At 27.3% G+C, this 23,692-nt stretch overlaps 1 protein-coding gene and 1 long non-coding RNA gene across 5 annotated transcripts in view; one reads left to right on the top strand and one right to left on the bottom strand.

Annotated features, from left to right (window-relative positions):
* The window catches only part of nahoda (DOMON-like domain-containing protein nahoda), a 46,933-nt gene that overhangs the window by 20,427 nt on the left and 2,814 nt on the right, over positions 1-23,692 (bottom strand). For all 3 annotated transcript variants that reach the window (XR_001476073.2, XM_015325898.2, XM_015326028.2), the window contains exons 2-3: positions 16,427-16,831; positions 3,815-3,885 (exon numbers count right to left, since the gene is read on the bottom strand). Coding sequence is in view for 2 of the 3 variants with exons in the window: in XM_015325898.2 (XP_015181384.1) it covers positions 3,815-3,885; positions 16,427-16,592 (237 nt within the window). In the remaining variant the exon portion in view is untranslated. The remainder of the gene's footprint in view (positions 1-3,814; positions 3,886-16,426; positions 16,832-23,692) is intronic.
* On the top strand, positions 10,000-20,062 carry LOC149031961 (uncharacterized). Of its 2 annotated transcripts, XR_016177150.1 has the most exons (3): positions 11,049-12,012; positions 12,090-12,841; positions 20,048-20,062. It is a non-coding gene; the product is annotated as an uncharacterized LOC149031961 (long non-coding RNA). The 2 variants fall into 2 exon arrangements; XR_016177149.1 differs by lacking the exon at positions 20,048-20,062 and having other exon boundaries at positions 10,000-12,012; positions 12,090-12,298.

The following is a 23,692-nucleotide window of genomic DNA, read 5'->3' as shown; positions in this document are numbered from 1 at the left end:
TATTTTTTAAATTTCTGACACATGGTGGTTCCAAAAGAATATGCCAATTACATTTGTGTAATTAATTGTAAGATCTTAAAATTAGCTTTAAGAAGAAATAAAATAATTATAAAAAATTATATATAACAATGTATGTGGCAGTAGTACAGAGGATATGTAATAATAAAATACAAAAAATTAAAAATTATCTATATCTGTATGTATGCATATACCTAAACTGATATGGCTAAAAGTTAAAAATATCGAAAATTAAACGAAAATATTTATATCCAATAAATAGATAAATAAATATAATAATAATTTTTACAAAATCCTAAAATAGTTAAATTAAATTTTGTCTTTTTTTTGGCTCTTCGATCACCGTCTTTTCTCAAATCATATTACGTGGGATAACAATTAATTTGAAAAGACGGAGAATTTATACCATTTCCATGTTCGCCAAACAACCGGGGAAAAAAGTTCATGAGGTACGCATCAATGGATCGCATCGTTTTCGTGATAAAAAAGAAAAAAAAAGATAACACAAAACGAGGTAGATTTGCAAATTAATAATAGAATATTCTTAATTTTGTTTTTAAACCGAGTCATCCTTAAATCAGTATATTTTGTTTTTTAGTTAAGTACTTTTCTATACTTTGGATATACAAAAAGCAGTAATGATTTACAATATGGGGAGAAATAAACTATTCTAGTCTTATTTCTTTTCGATAACGTTACGCGTTACGGTCGCGAGAGAATTCGAAATGCGCGCTTTCACGACGATTAGCTGGCTCACATTAGAGTCGGTCCTGTGTATAATTGTACTATACATGTTAAATGCGCTAGTGAAGAAAAAGAGAATATATTTAAACTCGATGGCGAATAGCGTGAATGTTTGCATGCAACAAATTGAACAGAGAGATCTTTCATCGGAGTGTCCAATTCCATTTCTTTGGGATCTTTTTACGTCTTTTTTTCCCTATTTCTTACTAATTTATTATTTAAATATACTAATTATTATTAGAAACATTATAGAAAAGCTTATATCGTTATTAAATTCATATAAAATAAATCAGTGTTTTTCAAGCTATAAGTCGTGATTATTTCTTCCATATTTTAATTTATTATTTAAATAATAATAGCATTGGAATTATTATTGAAAACTATATCGTTATCAAATTTATATAGGATAAATCAGCTTACTTTTTAATCTATGTGTTGTATCTTAATATTGGACTGCATTCAATTTTTAATGGGCTATAGAATGATATCTGTTCCATTAAGTTAAAATAAGAAAAGTAATTCATTTAAGAGAAAACTTTACTTGCGAGTTTATGTGAATACCACACACAGTATCAGTTATATTTATTAAATAATATACGGTAATTTCAGTCTACCAAATTTTTAAAAATGTTATATAATGGAATCTGTTTATTATGATTATTTTAGGACTTGCCATTTGTGATAAAAATAACAGATTTATAACATTAAATAAAGATTATAAAATGTTCATTATTGAATTTAAAAATTAGAATATTACAAATAATTCTAACATTTATACAATTTATATTTATAATATCAAATTATACACTTAATACAATATTACATATTTATATAACCTTTCATAAAAAACACAAATTTGATTTGAAAAACTTATTAATAGTAAGTGTTTTGTTTGTATCTATCGCGAGTTGACCTAAGTCGTCATAAACTGAAGGAAGTTGTTTCTAGGCGAACAACTGTTTTTGTTGTGGATGAATGTGTTCAAGAATTAAGTTATTATACACGTTATAGAATCTTATTCCTGTTAACAACCACATTTGAATGTTTCGTTTAAGAGGGTACGCCACTGTGATAATTTAAACAAATTTTATTTTTTTAATTTCTTCGAAATATACATATTCAAAAGTATATAGGTAAAATTTTAAGTTCAAATTCCGAAAATTAACTGATTGTGAGTTACAGTTAAGTGAGACCAGGTTGTTGCGATTGGTTAGATAATAAATGAAATGTTACGATCTAACAGTTAGTTATAGTAAATATAACAAAATTCTATTGTGAATATACCAAAAATAAACAAGGATGACAGATGGAGATGCCAATGAAGAATTGTCATATTTATATGAGTATCAATATTTTAGGGAAAACATAACTTTCTATCAAGAAAAACATGACAAAGACTTTAAACGTGTTTTTCTCCAAACAACTTTTCTCGACTTTGTCCCAAAAATACTCGATCACTTATGAGCCAATATTTAAATATTTTTGTATAATTTTTGCAATGGCAGTGACTAAATCTGTGCTTAGCTGATTTTTAAAATTTTTATATCTATTATTTTTAAAGACTGCTCGGATAAAAGAAAGGTATTAAAAATATAAAATTGTTACATTCTTATAGGTATTGGTATATTTTTATTTGTTTATTTTCAAATAGTCCTTCACCAAGTATCGATGGAATAATGGAGAAATATATTGAATAAAAATAAAAATATTGAAAATCATAGCAGAAGGATAGCAACAATAAAATAAATTCACGTATTCTTTCATAAAAATAGCAAGATTCAATTCAATAAATTCCATATTTTTTATCTGCCATTTATTAGATGTAGAAATTAATTCAGGCCTTGATATTATATTATTTATTACTCTGGTTTGAGAGTAAATAATTACTTGCCTTTTTATAACATTTAAGTATCAACACTTACAATTATGAAACATTTGACTTTGGTCTTTTAATCGATTTCTATTTTCAAATTGTTTAAAATATATTATAACCTAATGTTTTTATACGATATACTTTATGTACAGTTATTAAAAGTATTTAATATTGAAGCTTATAATTGAAAACAATAGCAAAATGATCAGAATTGAATCGATTTAATCCGCGGTCAATGTCGAACACGATTCAAACGCTTTCCTTGGTTTCTTAGTTTTAATGATGCACCTGCAAAACCTAGCACGAACTGAGAGAAAGTATCGTAGTGAAAAAATACTATGCGGATATGATTCTATCAGATTCCTCGCGTAACGGTTAACGTTTCGATTTTTCACGAGTTTTTTGTGCTTCGTTACTTTTTATAAAAGATATGGTAAGAGTTAATATAGATAAATGTGTAACGAACAATTCCTCCTATATCGTGATCGGTTGTGTAAATTATTATATTACTAAGAATTCAAAAAGTCTTATGTAGGTATAGTGATTCATAAAAATAACCATCTCCTTAATAAAACTGAATAACTTCTATTTCTTTTCTTAAGCAACCTATAACTGCTATATCCTATTTAAAGATATTCTTATCGAATTTTATTGAAAAAATGGTTACTAACATTTTCGATATGATATTCCTACAAATAATCGATTGTAATTTTGTAAAAATTTGTTTATAATTAATTTTCATTATGTTTAATCCTATGGATTTACTGATGACTGGCATCAATTTTGCAGATTTTATTTAACCCACTTTGAAAATGTTTTATGTTTGATTTAAAAGATTAACCAAAAAAATCAAATGTAAAAAGTATGATTAAGAATTGTTCCTTAGTGTCATTGAACTAAGGGAAAACTCTAAAATACATTAGGAGAATAAAAGATATTTATATATTCCTAATAGAACGAGTAAAGTGTAATGTAAAAAGTACAATAACAAATTTTTCTGTATCCTTTATCTATAAAATATTATAAGAAGTATTAAATGAATTTACTTTGGTAGTCAATGTTTTAAGAATATGTTATTTGTTCTAACGAAAAGTATTTCTTTTTGTATTTTAAAGATAAAGCGTATTCTTTTTTAATTCATTGTAATTGATGGTAATAATAATCGAATTTTAAACTTACCCTGTGAGGATAAGATAGGTGCCACGTGATGTTGAAGTTACTTCCGGAAAGTAAGGTTGTCTTAATGGTTCCTGAAATAAAACAAGGTCCAGTTAGTTCAAGAACGTTAGCAAGAAAGTCGGACGACTATGCGTCGTCGACGTTCGAAGTCCGTTATAATACGCGTCATTTAAATTCGTCGAATGCTTTCAATGGCACGAGAGGTTGCTTGAATATCTTTCTTGGCACGTTTAACGGCTTTGTAATTTCTTTCCTCAGGAATTCGTGTGTTAAACAACAACGATCGAATTCTAATCGAGAATTTTATGCTTTTTTTCGTAATCAAGGACACGAGAAGAATTACAAAAATTAACGAGTTTTGCGTAATGACAAAAAAATGTGTGTACTCGTTTAAGCTGTTTATTAAATGACATTGTTTCGTAAATAAAAGTTCTTTATTCAGCATTATCGATGAATGAAAAAATATTATTTGCTTATGTTATCATCGTTCAGATTCAACTCACGATAAGGAAACTTCGTTTTTCTAAGGTAAACTTTGGATTACAATTGGATCAATTTATCCAAAAATCTATCAAACCTTAAAATGATTAAAATTTAAATAAATGCGGTAAACATTTCGTATTTTTGTGATTTTCATTTTGAAAGTAATTACCAATCCATAAAACTGTTTTTATACGTTATACAGTATTATTAAGATTACTAAAAGAGATACGAGATTAGGTTTAAAAGATTTACTAAATAAAAAATTAGAAATATTATCGAACAATACCAAGAAATGAAATATGCTCGATTCTCAATAAGAATAAAGTTTTTCTTTTTAATTTAATTTATGAAATAAAATTTATTATATTATGAAATTTATTTAATTTAAAATCATTGTTAATCTTCTATATAACAATCCCAATTATTCTTTTCTTCTGTTTACTTTGGTTTGTAAAGTTTTCATTAATTGGAATATTTAAACATTCTGCTTAAAATAGAAAGTATATTACATGATTAATGTGCTTATTAAATAAATTAATTTACTATATACGTATTCATGCAAATTGTTACACGTTATTTTGTATAATTACATAGTAAGACTTATATAAAAAAAATTACGTTAAAAATTGAAAAAATAATTCGTGCTAAAAGTTTCTTATTTTTTTATTGATATTTATTATTTTTTACTATTGTTTAACGATAATTGTAAAGTAACTCAAATTTTTCTTGTTAGACCAGTAAAACTGAAGAGATCGTTTACTTGAGTTGTAGGAAGTTTCTCAGAAACTTCATATTAAAAGACAGTTGTATTTACAATATTTTTATTTGTTGTAAATTTAACTTTTATTGTTTAAAACTATAATAACACACACATAGGGATAAAAAAGAAATTTCAAAGCAAGATTCATCGTTTTTATTAAAAGAACAAATTCATGAAAATACTTTTATTCTTATGTCATTTGGTCAGAATAACCTTTTAAATTGTATTTCTTATACTTTCACCTTTTATTATAGATAACCTTATTAATTTATTTGTATAGTAAATAAAAATTTTCCAACAGTGATGAATCAAATTTTAGCAAGAAATGATAAACTAAAGGGGGGACTTTATTATCACTATATTTTTGTCCTACTATATACGAAGGTAAGGGATTATAGGGCATCGACTTTCACAACAAACACTACCTTTTATGGAAGACGGAACGTGAAGTTCCGGAAGGAAAGCCGAGAGTTCCCTACCTGGCACGCTGCTCACACAAGCCAGTGGCCAGTGTCGACAGCACGTCGATTAAATTATGAGAGGAATGTTTTTGCCCGGTTTGACAAAAGCGAGACGTAGTACGATTTCTACGATGGAAAGGAAAAATGTGCAAAGACCTAATTGCACGTTTTACGTTTTTCGCTCAAGAAATATATTCTCCTACAATAGATATACATATTTTATATAAAATGTTCCGAGAGATTTTTATTAAGATTTTTAAATGATCCGTTTATTTTGAAAGTGGCGTAAGTCCATTTATGTTCGAATCAAGATATCAAAGGGTTTGCGTTGAATTCAATTAAAAGATATAGATAACAGATGACATAGTAGTATAATATTTTTGGATTACGTCAGAGTGCCAAATTTATCATCCTTATTAGCATAATTACCATTATTTAAGAAATAATATGTTTTTGATGGCTATGATTGGACTTATGCTACTTTCAAAATCAATGAAATAACGTTTTCAATTCTTAAGAAAGCACAAGTCCATAGAAAAAGTGAATTCCCTTGAAATAAAAATAAAAATGCATGCACATTATTTATTTGTAAAATAACTAATATTTTTTTCTTCTTGCAATGTTTTAATTAATTCATCTTTTTTTATTATAATAAATAAATGTCGGTAAACTGATTTAGGCATAAATTAACTTTATTAAGGGTTATGGTTTTATATTGTTTCTTTTTTATTGAAAATATAACTTAGTTATTCTTGTTTTGAGTTATAGATAAATTCTTTTATATGAATTTGTTTCAATTTAAATGTTTTACTGAATTTGCAAAAACATTTCTTTTTATTCTGCATTCTTTTCTATCTTTTTTTCCACAAAACTATGGAGAAGTTATACTTTTTGACATTCTTTTACAATATTTCATAGGAATTTTTCTTAAAGTATTCAGTGACCGATACTAAGACTTAATTTGTAAATTCTTTATACAAAAGAATATTTAAAACTATTAATTTATATTTATATGTTGTGTTCGTGTAAGTGCAGTCCATATTTTTTTATCTCTTAGCTAATAAAAGAAAAAAATCTTTGATTGATTGTAACTCATTTATAATAGAGCGTTTCCAAACCTGTATTTAAATGTCCTTTTTTTATTATGACAATTGTAGAAATATCTATAAATATAAATTGTAGTAGAAACCTCTGCGAATACGCTATAAAAAATTATTTTATTTTTATTTATATTTTCAAATATTAAAATTATTGTAGTTTTTAAGTTTCCTTTAGTGATTTTCTCCCAATATTATTGTTGGAGTTGTTGTTAAATATGTGTAATGCTATTTATTTATATAATATTAAGACCTTGAATAAGTTCTCGCTGTTTTTTACAAAATAAAAACTTTATTTAAAATATAAGGAACAAAAACGTTTTATTGAAAGTATTGCCCATCACTAGAGACCACTTTCTCCCATCTTTCTGGCAGTATATGAATTCCGCGTTGGAAAAACGGCATGTCTTTTGAGGCTATCCAAGAATCGACCCACTTTTTAGCTTCTTCGTAAGAATGAAAACTCTGGTCAGCTAAGCCATCGAACGGAATAAATGAAAATCGGAAGGGGCTATGTCAGATGAATACGGCGGGTGAAGTAGAACTTCCCATCGAAACGTTTCCAGGTAGGTTTTCACTGGTTTTGCAACATGAGACCGGGCGTTGTCATGTAACAAAATCACTTTGTCGTGTTTCTTCTCGTATAGCGGCTGTTTTTCTTTTAGGGCTCGACTCAAACGCATCAATTGAAGTCGATAGCGATATCCCGCGATAGTCTCATTCGGTTTGAGCAGCTCATAATAAATTACACCCTGCTGATCCCACCAAATACAGAGAAGAAGCTTCGAACCATGGATATTTGGTTTTGCGGACGATGTTGATGCATGGCCAGGCTTACCCCATGATTTTCTACGCTTTGGATTATCATAGTGAATCCATTTTTCATCGCCAGTCACGATACGGTGCAAAAAACCTTTTCTTTTCTGCCGTTGAAGCAGTAGTTCACACGTGACAAAACGCTGTACGATGTCTCTTGGCTTCAATTCATATGGCACCCAATGTCCTTGCTTCTGGATCAATCCTAACATTTTTAAACGTTTTGAAATAGTTGACTCATCAACTTGTAATGTTTTTCCAAGTTCTGCTAGCGTCTGAGATCGGTCTTCATTGAGTAATTCCTCCAATTTTTTGTCTTAAAACTTTTTTGGTGCGCCAGAACGTTCTTTATCCTCAAGTTCAAAATCATTATTTTTGAAGCGTCGAAACCAGTCTCTGCATGTCGTATCCGACAGAGCATTGTTACCATAAGTCTTCAAAAGAATTCTATGTGCTTCAGCTGCCGATTTCTTTTGAATAAAATAGTGCAATAAAATTCCCCGCAAATACACTTTAGTTGGCACAAAAGTAGACATTTTCAAAACTAATAAAAAATTACTTTGTTTACACTAAAGTGAACTATCATACACTGAAATTTCAGGTTAGATACAATACTTCCTTGCAAGTGCGTTACCATTCGTAATTTCAAGCACGGAGTACTGCTATTGCCATCTTTGATGAAACAGCGAGAACTTATTCAAGGTCCTAATAAAATAAAATAAATTCTATAAGCGATTAAAATATTGGACTCTTTTTTTTTACTACCCTATATACAAATATTAGGTTGTTCAATTAGTAAGTAGAAACCTTTCGTTAGAATTGTCAATAAAAACTGCTTGAGTATAATGTTTTTTATTTATATATACAATTTCGAAAATTCTAATATCATTTATCGATAAAATCAATAGTTTAGGCTAACATTAAAAATATATTCATATTTTATTACACGAAGCTTTTTCTGCCGTTTTACCGATTGAAATTCTACAATCGTTATAAATAAATGTATTCTTCGTGACAATGAACGAATATAAAATAATTTTTGTATGTTTCTTCAAGTGCTACAATGTTTATCGTATCAATATATCGATATTGAATTTATAATGAAACAATAATAATAATAACAACAGCAAGAATAATTTATTCATCCGATAGCATAATCGTTTCAAAGTAGATTTTAAAATCGACTAATTATCCATCGTTTTTTTCGATTTTCGATTATTTTTAGAACGAAATATCCTTGTTTTCATTATTATCAGTTTCTTTCTTCTCTCTTGATAAAAAATTTAAATTCAATAACCAGTTTGACGACCCACATAACACGAAAGGTTTTGAAATCTTTCAGCGAAAGTTTTCGTAAAATATTTCCAAAAAATCTTTTAGAAACCTTGCAGGCATCATTCTAAAATATTTTGAAAAAGATTCATAAAAGATTTTACAAAAATATTTTAAAAACATTTCTAAAATATTTTGCTGATAGAGTAATTAAAATGTTTAAAAATATTTCTATGAAACCTTGCAGAAACCTTGTAAAAAGATTTTATAAAAATATTTCAAGAAATTTTGTAAGAATATTATAAAAAATATGTCAAAAACATTTCAAACATATTTATAGAAACCTTTAAGGCTGGCGATACATGTAAACGCATCAATCAGCGTGATTTTTAGCTTCGGTTACAGTAATTTGAAATAAAAAAAAAAGGGTTGAAGCGTGTTAATAAAACATGTATCTTCTAGTTGAACTAAGAAAGAACTAAAAAGTCAAAAAATCGTAAATTGGCACGACTAAGACAAAAAAGTCCGATTTTTGACCATTTCTTCCGACGGTTTTTGAGTCAAAAATGGCAATTTTTGAAAATTTTGGTAGCATTCTTAAAATTCAACTAGAAGCTAATACTATAAATAAAATCTGTGCTAAAGTTCATAAGAATCGGTTGAGAACTTTTTTAGTTATCTTGCATGTCAGTTTTAAAAAAGTCGTTTTGAGAAAAACGCGTTCAAAGTTTAGTGTTCGCGTCTAGCACCGAGTTGAGGCGGAGTACTTAAATGAATTTTTAATCGATACTTATAGCGAATTTTATTCTAAAAATTTACGGGCATATTTTTGAGATATTAAACTAACTATTTATGAAAAAAAAAAATTCGATTTTTTTTTATTTTACTTGTATCGCCGGCCTTAACAAAACATGACGATAATGTTTCAGAAAATCTTCCAAAAACCTTTTGTGCGACGAGCGCCTCTATGCCAAACTTATGAGACATTCGTAAGAAGTATTTATCGGTAGCCCTGAATAGCTCAATTGGTTAAAGAGCAGTCGCACCCGGAAAGCGAAAGATCCGTGGTTCTCGAATCCCGTCGGTCCAGTCAATCAGCGGTCCAATTTTTTTCACGAATCCCACACAGGAGGCTCAGCCGGGATGGAGGGTCTGTTTCGTAATATGTTCCACAGTCTTACAACGCCACGAAAAAAAAAAATCGGTCATTCGTGAGAAGGATTTGGTCGGTGAACCCTGGCTGGAGAAGCTCTCAATTGTCTTTTTTGAAAAAATTTTAAAAATGTTTTCTAGAAACCTTTCGCAAAATATGGTGATAAGATTTTTAAAAATCTTTAAAAAACCTTTTTAGAAATCTTTTGCAAGTTTCTGAACGCGGACATTTTCACCTTGTAGAAAGATTTTTTAGAAACCTTTTTGAAAGACTTAAAGCTTTCCAAAAAATGTTTTAGAAAGATTTTAGAAAGTTTTTATGTTATGTGGGGATGGACAAAATTTTTGAACGAATAATAATTGAAGGTATGAAATCGATGATAAAAACACGCGTTTTTTAAATGCTGCAAAACTCACAAAGTAAATACATAAATAAACTTGTTTCAATATCGGACTTAAATATTTCTACAATAGTAATAATCTATGGATTGCTTTTTAGCATTACACAAGGAGTACAATATAATATTAAAAACTAACATGAAAAAGAAATTTAACAAAAAATTAAGGAGAAAATAAATATTTAATAAAATAAGTAAAATAAAAACTAAAATAGAAAAAAAACCATATAAATAAAAAGAAAAAATGTGTGTGGCTTCCACATGCGATAGAAGTGAAACTCATATTATTAAATAGAAAATAATCAACTGATTCATATATACATATAGTGACTATCCTTTACAATTGTATACCATTATATTTAATAGATCTTTCCTTGAAAACTACTGATATAGTGTATGTAAGATAAAGAACATTTAAAGATAAGTAAATTAGTTCATCTTAATTACATATCTAATACGTTTAACTTAAAAGAATTATTTACTAACAAGAGAATTAATCATATACGAAAATAATGTACTTTATAATTATATATGCTGATATAACAGAGGAATATCCGATTTTGTTATGTTTAACAATTGGTTAATCAACTTTTTTTATTACTGTTATTTAAATGTTTTTAAATTTTAGAATCAGTTTCATATCCATAAAAAAAGAATAATACAAAGTATATATGTTTAAAAATTTCATATTTATTAATATACTTGAAATACTAAACAATTTTGATTTGATATTTTATTAAATGAAAATTCTCAACTAAAAGTCATTAGTGGCCACAGGAATTTTAATAAAAATATATCTTAGTTTAAAATATTAGTAGACTACAGTACTGTGTTAAATTTATCTTAATTTATCGATAATTAATCGAAGAAAATGTGTATTGTTGTTAAGAGTACACGTTCTATACACCTTCCTTTTCGAAATTTACCTTCACACTGGCACGTTGTTCTCAATCAAAATACTTTTATTACATATTTTTATATGACTTTCCGAATGTTGCGCATGTGTATAACAGAAATATTATTTGTAATAAATAAAATTTATTCTTCTGAAAGTCATATAGGTACATAAGAATCAAGAAAAGTATTTTTAGTGATTTTCATATAGGACAATGAGCCAGTTTAATAGTGGATTACGAAAAGGATGGTACGCCGAACTTATATACTCCGTGCTTTTAGACTACAATATACATTTTCATCGATTAATTAACAGTCATTTACAATATGTCGAACACTCTTAAGGTATGTTCATCCCCACTTATACTTCTATAAATAAATGCATCTCGCAATAATTATCGATCGACGTATCTCATACACACGTATACACACACAGCACACACTACACTAACATTAGAGCCTTCCATAATTTCATTTAACTTAACTGTCGATAGACTATGGGTTCTATCCATAGAAATATTACACATAAAGCAAATAAGCCAGCATAAAACCTGTCATCGAAATAACAAGAGATAGAAGATAGGAGGTTGATGTTGTTTCTTTCTAACTTGCGCTGAGCGGCGCATGCGCATTAGTCTGCTAGTAGAGGTTAAGGTAGGGATCCTGTAGGAAGGATGCGCCATACATATTCACTTCATGTGCCATTGGCTGAAAATTTTGGAGGACCGCTTCCGATCCAACGCGCAGCCATGTTTATCTTTAGTATGTATTAACGGCTGATATTAGTTTAAGTTTGGAATACTTATAGTTTTTATTGTGATATTTATGTTTAATTATTTTGTTTTTTTAGTAGTTTTCTATAAGTGTAAGTTTAATTTACTCATTTAATAGTTACAAATATAAATGTACAAACCTAATCTATAACTTATCGTTTGTTTACAGACTTATTGTTTGTGATGAATAATCATGGTTCGACAATGTATTCTTAATTACTGCAAAAGTTCAACAAGAACTACGCAAGACCGTAAATACCTTATACCATCGCGTAGGTATAATCGCAAAAATTTACAAAATTTTAAGCAAACAAATCTCAGTTCGAGTAAAACTATGACCATGTACCACATTGAGAAATAAAAATATGTTAAAATAAATTTATTTTTTCATTGTTTTATATATTTGTCTTATTATTATTATTATTATTATTATTATTTTTATTATTATTATTATTATTATTATTATTATTATTTATATAATATATATAGTAGATAATTATATTTATCAAAATTGTATAAATTCCTACAAATTGTTTTGAAATTTCAAAATACTGTAATGCCTTTTATCAAATCAAACTTAATTAAGTCTTTCTTATTGAATTTTTAATAATTTTTTCGTGTAACCTATTCTATTTTAATATAAATTTTTAATTATCATTAAATATAGTTCATTTTTTTTCTCTATTTGATGCAATTCATTATTTCATAATTATTTCAATGTTTGAATCATTCGCGCGCAAAATCGAGTTCCGGTCCCCCAGCAATGTACATGGCGCATCCCTCCTATAGGATCCCTAGGTTAAGGTAGCTGATTTTAGTTCTCATGCCGATACCGCATGAGTTAGAGAGAGACAACATCAACCTTTTGTTTTTTGCTGCTATATTCATGCAGAGACATTTCTACTTACACAACCGCCTATGGTTTGTTACCTCTATCTGTAATATCTCTATTGTTCTATCTCATTCTCTTTCTCTTCTTTTTCTTTTTTTTGTCGTTTCATAAAATGTTATCGTTATCTTCGCTTAAGAAGTTTCACTTTAATTAATAAAAATATTTAAAAAAAAAATATAAATACATGAATAATATTATAAAATAAAATAAAGTTTTTAATTATTCGCACAGTAGAAATATATATGAAAATAAACATATATTATATTATATAAGTAAGTACATTCTTACAATATAAATATTTATGTTTCCTGATGTATATAAAACGATCTTCGTATTTTATTTTTAAAGAAATATTTTTAATCAGGAAAATCATGCAAAGAGACAAATTTTATTCGACTAATTTCAAATTTTGTATACATAATATCGATATAGTTGTATTTTATAGTAGTTAAAATATTACTTTCAAAACTTAAGTCTAATTAATGTAAGAACTAATGTATATTTTTATTTTTTGAAGTTTTATGATGTATGGGAAAGCATTAATTTATATAATTTATGTAATTTGCTTATACGTTAAAGAATGTATTTGCTTGTTAAGATAATAGAAATATAAAGAGTGCTGTAATTAATAGAAAAGTAAGCTATTAGTAAACATGAAAATAGATTGAAAGTGTCTATAATTTATATAAAGTGATATTTGATATAATTTGTAAACCCAAGTCTATTTTAGTCTGTAAGGAGCATTCTGTATTTAATTGTAAGATGTAGTCTAAAATTCATTTATTGAGCCAATAAGCTGTTAATAAATAAATATCAACCTATATAACTATTTAAAATACTGATAAATTATTATTTATATTGAACAAAATATATTATATATACATATATTTATTTTACAAAATACTGATCAAAAATATTTTAATATACTGATCAAATAAATTGAAGAATACAAAAATAAAAATAGATAAGACCTTTCTTAGCCTTTGCCAGGTACTTTATATTCGATAAAATCATAATACTTCCCTTGCTTTTTATTTTACGTTTTTATGTATTTCACGTTAGAAAAATAGGAATTTTGTTAAAAAATTTCCTTAAATTATTTTTCAAAACATACATGAACTCTTTTTAACAATTGCACGTTACCGTATATTTTATCTATGTTTTTTATTCGTTTTCGAAAGGAAGACTGTGAGTACATGAATGTGGCATTTCAAGCATACCTTCATAGAACCTTATATGTACGCGTACATATGTAGTGAACGGAAAGTTGCTTGGAAAGTACTATATGTTTATTATATACCGCTTACTCACACTTTCGTGATAAATGGAGGCTCAAACGTACAGTAGTTTCTAGTAAAACGTTGCAATACTCAACTGGTATGTTATGTATGTAATGCTCTCTATATGTATTTGAAGTGTATGTCAATGATCATATGCACACGTATATGTATAGTATACTATTATATTTTTATTAATTTACTTTAATATCATTGAGATCATTTCTAAATTCAAAATATATTTTTATATTTTCAATGTTGATATTTTTATTTTTGAATGTTTATATAGATCTGCAAAACTTTTAAAGTATCTTTGATTTTAATCATGATGATTATTTCGTTAATAAAATAAATTATAAAATATAACATATATATTTTTATATATAAAAATTCAGTGTGTGTGTGTGTGTGTGTCCCGTTGTTGGTTTCCAATGAAGTTCGAAACTACTGAATCTATCTTAATGAAATTTTGTTAATTTTGGGTGATATTTTCAATTAGTGTATAGAATAGTTTTTATCGCGATTATTTTTGTTTTTTATTGCTGATTTAAGGATTTGTTATTTAAAGGTTATCTAGGTCTCTAGGTACTCTGAGTTTTCAATAGATGACGCTGTATTACAATTCAATTATTTCGATATATTCACGTCATACGTTTTTTTTTCAGATTTACATATGACATAACTTACCTTGTTTTTTATGTTTTCGAGAGTATTATTATTTTATATATTCCACTCTAATTGTGGTATTATTTTGTGTGTTCTTATAATTTACTAAATTGTTTATTAAATCAATATTTTATAACAAAGCCATAGCAACGCGTAGCCGGAGTATCCTAGTATATATATAATAAATATAATTTATGTATTTTTTTTCAAATGAAAATTATTAATACTTCTTTTCAATTAATTTCTAGTTAAATGAATAAATTATGAACACCTTATAGAGATATAAATGATACTACACGTGTGCCCTCGAAGGCAAATTCACGTATGCAAGAGCCAAGAGATATACATACACAAGTGTGTAGATATATCTATGATGTGGAAGGTAATGCTCCATGAGAATATAAGACACTAGTGGTACCAGCTCCCTTCATACCAGCTCTCAGAGAAAGTTGCTTCGTATCGAACTAGCTTCGACTATATTTCTCTCTCCCTCTCCTTCTCCCCCTTTGCACCCCCTACTCTTAGAACCATAGAGATTGACTCTCCGCGTTAATGTCGTTTTCCCATAGACCTTGTCTTCTTCTCCTCTCCAATCCTTTTTGCAACGATGAACTTACATAGTATAGTTGCATTACGTATTATAAAACGAAAATATATGCATGTGGTTCTTGGGATCGTTCAAGATGAATCGACCAACTAGTCACAACTGTACTTTCTTATTTTCTTTCTTTCAAATGATAATAGTAGAAGTCTCTTGAAATTATACTTTTTTTCATCGAATTTCTTATGATTAACACGTTCCGTGCTGTGTGGGGCGTATACGACCTCCGCTGTACTTCCGTTCAGGCTACTTGGAATTCTCATTGAAAAACTAAAAATTCTTTAAAAATTTAAAATAATCCTTTAAAATTAACATTATTGCTTTGTTTTCTAATGCATATTAAAATTTATATATTTCTCCTGCCAATTATAGCTTTGTAAAATTGAACAAATGTAAAGCATACGTCCTAAACAACTTTATTTAATCTTTAAAGTGTGGGTTGTATACGCCCCACGCGGCCTGAATAGAAAATCTTCAAAAATTGCCGTGGTACGAAATGTGTTAAGAGACTAGTTTTTAAACGTTTTATCGCACAAATCGTATTTGAGACTTTATCTTAGGTAACACCTCTTAGGTTATTCATTAGTTTGTTATTTATAAGTATAAGTAAGGTGTAGCAAAAGGGTTGGAATTTATATCTTAATAGTTTTGAAATTGTGAATACAAGTATAATTGTTACAAAATATTAAATTTATGATGTTATCGAATTTAAGGACTTGTATAATTATCATTTTAAAATCTTATTATGTTATAAATTGAATTTACATGTGCAACAGAGATCAATATTTCAATTTCAGAAGATTGGAAGAAAAATACATATTAAAGAATCTTTCAGTTTGAAAAATATTTTTACGAAAAATATTTGATTTATTTTATATTTATTTTATTTCGTTCATTATTGTTTTTTAATAATTACTATCACTTATTTATTCGATTTTCTGTCATTTTGCATTTATCCTTACATTAACCATTCTGATTTACTTACGTGTACCATTCATATCCAACTCCCGTATTAAGTTACTATATTACATCTCGGTCATAATAAATATTACGTAAGGTTGGTTACTTACCACGTGGCATACCACAGGGGCCAGGTGTCCTGCCATTGTCGAGAAAATCCAAATCATATGTTCTCGCTCGTGGAAAAGTCAAAGCGACATGAGAATTTACTATCTTCCAGGATAACGTTATCAAAGTAAGAAAAATTAGGAGTCGCGTGACGATAATTGACGCCATTTTGGAGAAACGTTTTTTTTCTTTTTGTTTACGTTAACGTCACGATCTCTCTTCGTTTTGAATTTTAAACGATGATGATCGCGACGATTATTCGTTTTATTTTATTTCTTGCTTCCTTTCTCGTTTTTTCACCTCCTTCTGCTTCTCTTCTTCTTCTTTTCCTGCAATTTTTTCCCGCAGTCCGGCATGGGCGTTTTGACTCGAGCCTTTCGAGCTCCACTTCTTTCAATGAGATGGACCTAAGAAAAATAAATTATATTATAAATAAATAGATTAATTAATTAATTCATTTATTTTGCCGATAACGATTTGATCTAACAAGATTTAGCATTAGAATTTTCGATGGGTAATGAAGTTTGTTTATTCTTTCTTTTTATGGGTTCGAATCACATTTATACTAGCATTTTCACACCTATTTAATACTGTCAAAGAGATCAAGTTTTTTTATCATTTCTCGGGAGTAAGCCTATAGATAGGTCACCTATCCAATTTTATTAATTGTGTCCACGTTGCTACCCAGTGAACACAATTACATCAAAATGACGTCAAAATGATTTTGCGCTATGTCTGGATTTACGTAAGATATAAGTCAGATATGAGTCACATATGACTCATTATTTCACACTTATTGACGTAAGACTTTTACGTAATAAATATGACGTTAAGCTGACCTGACGAAACAAAAGAACAAAAAAGCAATGATGTCATAAAGATGTCTAGTTGTGTCGAATTTCTTACTAGTATATGACGTATAATTATTTTTTTCGCCCTCGGGATTAGAGCTCGAGAACATACGATTACTGGATGGACATTACTACTGGATGGTGATTTGCCTCACTGAGCCATGCGAACTTGTGCTAATTTCCATTAAACTACTAATCCATATATAATTACCAATATTATTAAATAATAATATATACTATAAATTAATAATATAAATTATAATTAACACGTTCCGTGCCACGTGTACCACCGGTGGTACAGTAACCATTAGATATATTTATTTAATGCACTGAAAATATATACTTATAAGGTGACTTACCGTCACCGTTTTTTTTAATACATATATATATATTAGAGTGGGTCAAAAAAATGAATTATTTTTTTGTTTACAAGTGCTACGGAAAAATGGGTTGCTAGACACCTTAAAACAATTCTCACCAAATATGAGCTCTTAATTTTAATAGGAAGATCCTCCGCATCGCAGTTTTTTATTTTTTTGTCAATCCAATAGATTAAAATTCATACCTCATTATTTATTGATTGTACAGAAAAATGTTCCGGAAGAATTTTGTAGGAAATTTAATGCTCTACAAAAAAGGTATCTTATCTTTTTTTCGTAAACCTCACCATTTGAATGATATTGAAGATTTAAGTTTAATTATTTTAAGACAAATTTCATTTTTGTTTATGAATTTTATAACTCGACAATAAATGACTATTATAAAATGTGCAATACAAATTCTTGTAGGAAATTAACTGCTCTATAAAAATGGTGTCTTATGTTTTGGCGATTAAATTAAGCGTTCAAAAGATATTCAGAGACAGAAATCAGTACACATGAAAGTTTGATGATGAATAATTGATTTTTTTTGACCCACCCTAATATATATATATATATATGTATATATATATATGGGGCATTCCACGTTAAATCGATAACTTTTGACCTCGACCTCTTTCGATTTGGCTGAAAGTTTTTTATCCTATGCTACCTTATGAAAAACAATTTTCAGAATTTTTTCAAATTTTTTTACCAAACCCAAAAAAAATTTTTAATTTTTGAAAAAAATGGCTCTTTTCTTTGAAATGGCTATAACTTCTTTAAAATTCAACCTATTGGAACGTTTTTTTTAAAAATATTTGTTTTTAAATGTACTTTTCAGAAAAAAATACAAAAAAATTTCAAAATTATAAAATCCATGAAATTTTCGTATTTTTTGAGAAAAACCGTTATTTTCTCGAAGTTCGTCATTTTCCATTTTTTTTGTATTTTCTAGAAAAAAACTTTGTCTAAATCTGCGATTATCCCCGCCAGTCCCATAGTAAGCTGAGCTAGTTTCCTATTTTTTTTATTTAATTGAAAAAATATTTTTAATTTTTTTTTTTTAAATAAATTAATGCAATTAAACAATTTTACAATATTATATACTTAATTTATAGTCTCAAAATACAAAGTTTACAAAAAAAAAATTCAACCTTTCGTTTTTTGCTGTAAGAATATGATGGAATTATTACGTCATTTTTATGTCAGAATAAATGACTTTATATTGAGGTCATAAATAAGTTACCATTCTGTCATGTCTACGAAAAAATTTGAAGATCACTGTATAACATACGTATGACATCATTTTAAGGTCTTGTGTTCACTGGGTTGTGATTTTAAAATTAAAATATTTTTTGTAGAAATTGTGTAAATCATTGTTAATAATTTTTCATGTTGGTCAATGCGAAATAAATCATTAAGGAAAAAAGAAAGATTCTTAAGTAGATAAGTAAATATGAAATAATAATCTATAGATCCACGATCGACTTACTCGACCGGATTTGATCTCAGATATTGCGTCATGATCGAGCACAACATATTTTGAATATTTTGATCGAAAACAACAATGGATGACAAAAATTTTACAAATATCATACTTTTTAGATACATTCTTTTTGATAATAGCTTAATTGAATGCTCTTTTACTTATTACTATTTTTATTTATTCTTACATGAACGATTTATGCATTTTTTAAATACGAACAAGATTTATTTAATTAATATATAAAAAAAATAAATGTGAGCATATAATATAAAAACCTCATAAATTTTGGTATATTTTTTATTTATTGTTTATTAAATTATGTATCTTAAATTATATTATTTATATGATATTCTAGATTTAATAGTAAAATGATTTTGCAAATGTGGATGCTATTGTACTTTAAAAAATTTGTTTCTTTTTATTATTAATAGTAAATTCGCTATTTTTTATTGTCATCAATAACAAATTAAAAAAAAAAATAGTTTTAATTTTTTCAACTATTAAAATTAATTAAAATTTTAAAAAACTTTAATTAAAAGATTACAATCGAAAAAAACTGATAATTTCATTATTATTCGATTTAGAATTTTTCAAAGAAATCTGATATACTGTCATATTATTAACTATTATCTCCATAGAATTGTTGAATTATTGGACTCGTTATACTCGTGAATTAAACAATGACGAAGAATTTTATCGATCTTACAGTAAGATATTTACCTTAAATCTTAAGCAATTTAAGAATCAGCCGGTATCCAGTGAAATATACTGGTTTGTTAAATCTTAATCGTTGCTCGTAATAATTTGATTAATTTAAAAGTAATGTGTGAGTGGGTGAGCCTGGTGTTACCTAACTCGATAGTATTTATGTTGCTCGTTCGCGCGTCCTTAATTTTTTTTTGTTCTCCTTTTAAACGAGAAAAGGAAGGAAAAATGGACACAGGGACGAACGAAGTGAAAGACACTGAGGATGAATATGGGTATTGCTTGGAAGCGAGTTAGCAGCGAACTAGCAAGCAAGCAAGCTGGCAACCAACCACCTACGAAGCTTGGATTCTTCTCTCCTCATGAATAAGGTTCAAGAAGAGAAAGACCAAGGGGAAGGTGGAGAAAGAGGAGTAGGAGGGAACGTCCTCCTTCGGCGTGTGTGCCGAGGAAAACTTACCGACGCGACACGGCATTCCAATCTACTCCAATGCCGTACATCGTTCTCATTGACATAACGAGTAGGTAAGTATCATAGCACGCTTCTAAACTGGTTTCTAGTTAGTGTTAGAACGGGTCAATAATATCTTTAGAAATCAAAGAAGATATACTTTGTGGAAAGAAATCTACCAAAAAAATATACATATTGTTGAAAATTTCAGTATCCTTAAAATAGGAATATGAAAATTAAATATATATATTGTATTGATATCTCTGAAATAATTTTACTGTTAACTTATTGTTAGAAATAAAAATTTTGAAAAATATTTACATATTGCTTGGAAAATTTAATTAATCGAATATTAGGAATTGGTAAATAAACATGTCTTATGTTATTACGTTTCTGAAGTACGAATATATAAGTTTCTTACTGTTTATATTTGAATCTTATTTTTAAAGAAATATTTTCAATCTAGAACATTATGGAAAGAAAGAATCCATGAACAATATATAAATGATAGAGATACTTAAATGATTGATATTCACTGGTTTAGTATTTGTAATCATTTTTATTTAGTATCTTGAATAGATATTTAGCGTTTGTGATAAAATATCGGAATGTATCTTGTATTAATACGTCATTCTGTTATTAATACTACGTATTAATTTAAAATACTAAAAAAATTATTATTTATACTTTATTTTGCAAAACACTGATCAAAAATTTTTTTAAATAGTATTAGTAATGGTTTATTTGTTGCTGTTTAGCAATAAAAGGAGCGCAATTTATTAGAAATCAAAAAAGAGAAAAAATAATATTTCTAATAAATAAATTGGATTAAATTAACAATAAAATAACAAAAAAAAAATTAAAATATATTACTATATAATCTGATAATTAGAATTAGATAACGCGTAGTTTTGTATATTTTAATTTTTATTTTAATTCTCTTAATTTGTATTTATTTCGTTCGGTTACTGTACTGATCTAATGAATAGAAAGTTAATAAAATATAAAAAAATTTAAAAAAGGGCTGGATAATTAAAGTACTTTCTTTGTTTTTTATTATATATATTACCTCATTTTCTTTATGTATTTTACCTTAGAAAAATGAAAAATTTCTCAAACGATAAACCTGAATTATTTTTTGAGTTTACGCACTCATATAAATAACAAATTATTCTCTCTTGTGTTTCTCTTCTAAGTTAAGAGGATCGTAAATTCAAACGAAAATAAGCACGCACTGTGTAGACGCGTAGAAAAATTCTCTCGTGTCTGTAAGAATACTTATATCAAAATAAGAGTCTAATAGCAGACATAACCATTTTCGGTTTTCGAATATCGTTCCAGTATCTAGCCTGACTAGATACTATCGTTCAGACTAGCCTGAAGATATATGGTAATGAAAAAACTGTCCTGTCTTCTTTCGAGAAAGTTCATTCTTTCTACTATAGTTTCATTGGCAGGTTCGTTGCGATCGTACAAAAAGAATCATGAAAACTTTCGCTTTGCTCGTCGAAACATACATAGGTATATGTATATAAGTAAATACATACATGTATACCTCTTCTCTCACTATTGTATACTTTCTATCTAGTTCCTCGTTCTCGACCATTCTATATAACATCTAATTTTGAATTATTTATCCTTCGCTATTTTACTATTATTAACGTGTATTTGTATTTTTATACTTATAAAAGAAAGAACACTTTAGAGAAAGATAAATACTTTTCTATGTATGATATATTAATAAAATATATTTTATCTTCTGTAATTGGATTCTTTTGAAAAATGATAATCACGATCGAAAGTAAATAATATCTATTTCTGTTTTTATAATTTAAAAAACAAGAAATTTAGTAAAATGATAAATACTTTTCTATGATATATTGTTATATATAATAACAAAATACATCTTATTTTTTAAAATTAGATTGTTTTATATAATAATATTTACGCAAAAAATAAATAATTTAGAGATCTAATCGACTAATAAAAAGCTGCATTTAGATGAGTTTTTAATGTATTAAAAAACATATGATTTCATAAAAATAAATAATGCTTATTTAAAAATTTCTTTAAAAAATGACCTGGAGATATTTAGGTGCTGCAGAGAAATTTAAATGCCGTACCTTATAGGCATATAAAAGCAAAAAAGTAACAAGTTACGATTAAGATAATAGTTTTGTATTTGGCAACTTTTCTGTATGTACTATACGTAGGTACATATGCCGGTAATGTTGACAATGGACTAAATAAAAAAATTTTTAAAAAGTGATTTTATGATTTATTATTTTAGAGTATAAATAATTTCATTCTAAAATAAATCATTAAAACAATTATTCTCAAAAAATGCAAAAATTTCATGGATTTTATAATTTAAAAATTTTTTTGTATTTTTTTCTAAAAAGTACATTTAAAAACAAAAATTAAAAAAAAGAAATCGTCCCAATAGGTTGAATTTAGAAGAAGTTATAACCATTTAAAAAAAGCCATTTTTTCAAAAATTAATAATTTTTTTTGGGTTTGGTAAAAAATTTAAAAAAAATTCCGAAAATTGTTTTTCATGGGGTAGGATAGAATAAAAAACTTTCAGCCAAATCGAAAGGGGTCGGGGTCAAAGTGGCCGATTTGACGTGGAATGCCCCATATATGACCAAGAGAGAGGTACCAAAACATACTAAAAAGTAATTCTATTTTGATAGAAATCTATTTTGGAAAATATCCTAACAACACAAGTTAAATTGATTTATGTTAAAATTATTTTGACAAGTATATATGAAACGAAATTTTCGAGTAAAACAGTCGATGCTAATTGATGTTTTTGATCATTGCACATGCTATGAATAGATTCGAAAGGAATGCTGAGAAAAAAGTGTGTTAACTACAGTTTCTCGGAAGAGCATAAACCGAAATCGATAGAAAACAATTTTACTCAATTTTATCGATCCTCGTTGTCGATCGGCAAAGAAATTTCTCGGGTTACGCGCAGGAAACAGATGTTTTGCAACATATGCGTACCTGCTGCTCATAAATCTTAAAGCGAGATAACTGAAATGCAGCTAGATCTTTTAAACATTACGAAATACTATTTGTTGTACGTAAATAACTACAAGATTTCTGATTTATTCTAATAATTTTTTTTAATCATTTTTCTGTGAGTTTTAATTAATTTGATTAGACGCTAAATTAGTATGGTTGTCATAAACAACGATAAGTGATTACAATGAACAAAATTTAACTGATGAAAAATAGAAAAGAATGAATCTTTTTATTACACTAAACTTACTCAAAAAAGTAAGTTTATGATTTATTTTTTTAACAAATTTATATAATATGGTGGTAAATAGATTAATAAATTTATGAAAAAATCATTCGATAGGTATCATATTTTAAACATCTAATGAAGTGCATTTGTATAC

This window comes from Polistes dominula, unplaced genomic scaffold (assembly GCF_049000335.1).
Source record: "Polistes dominula isolate Pdom_NZ unplaced genomic scaffold, Pdom_raw_medaka contig_168, whole genome shotgun sequence".
In the NCBI taxonomy this organism is placed as follows: Eukaryota; Metazoa; Arthropoda; class Insecta; order Hymenoptera; family Vespidae; genus Polistes; species Polistes dominula.
The sequence above is the reverse complement of the archived record's forward strand: the minus strand, read 5'-3'. Positions and strand labels throughout refer to the sequence as shown.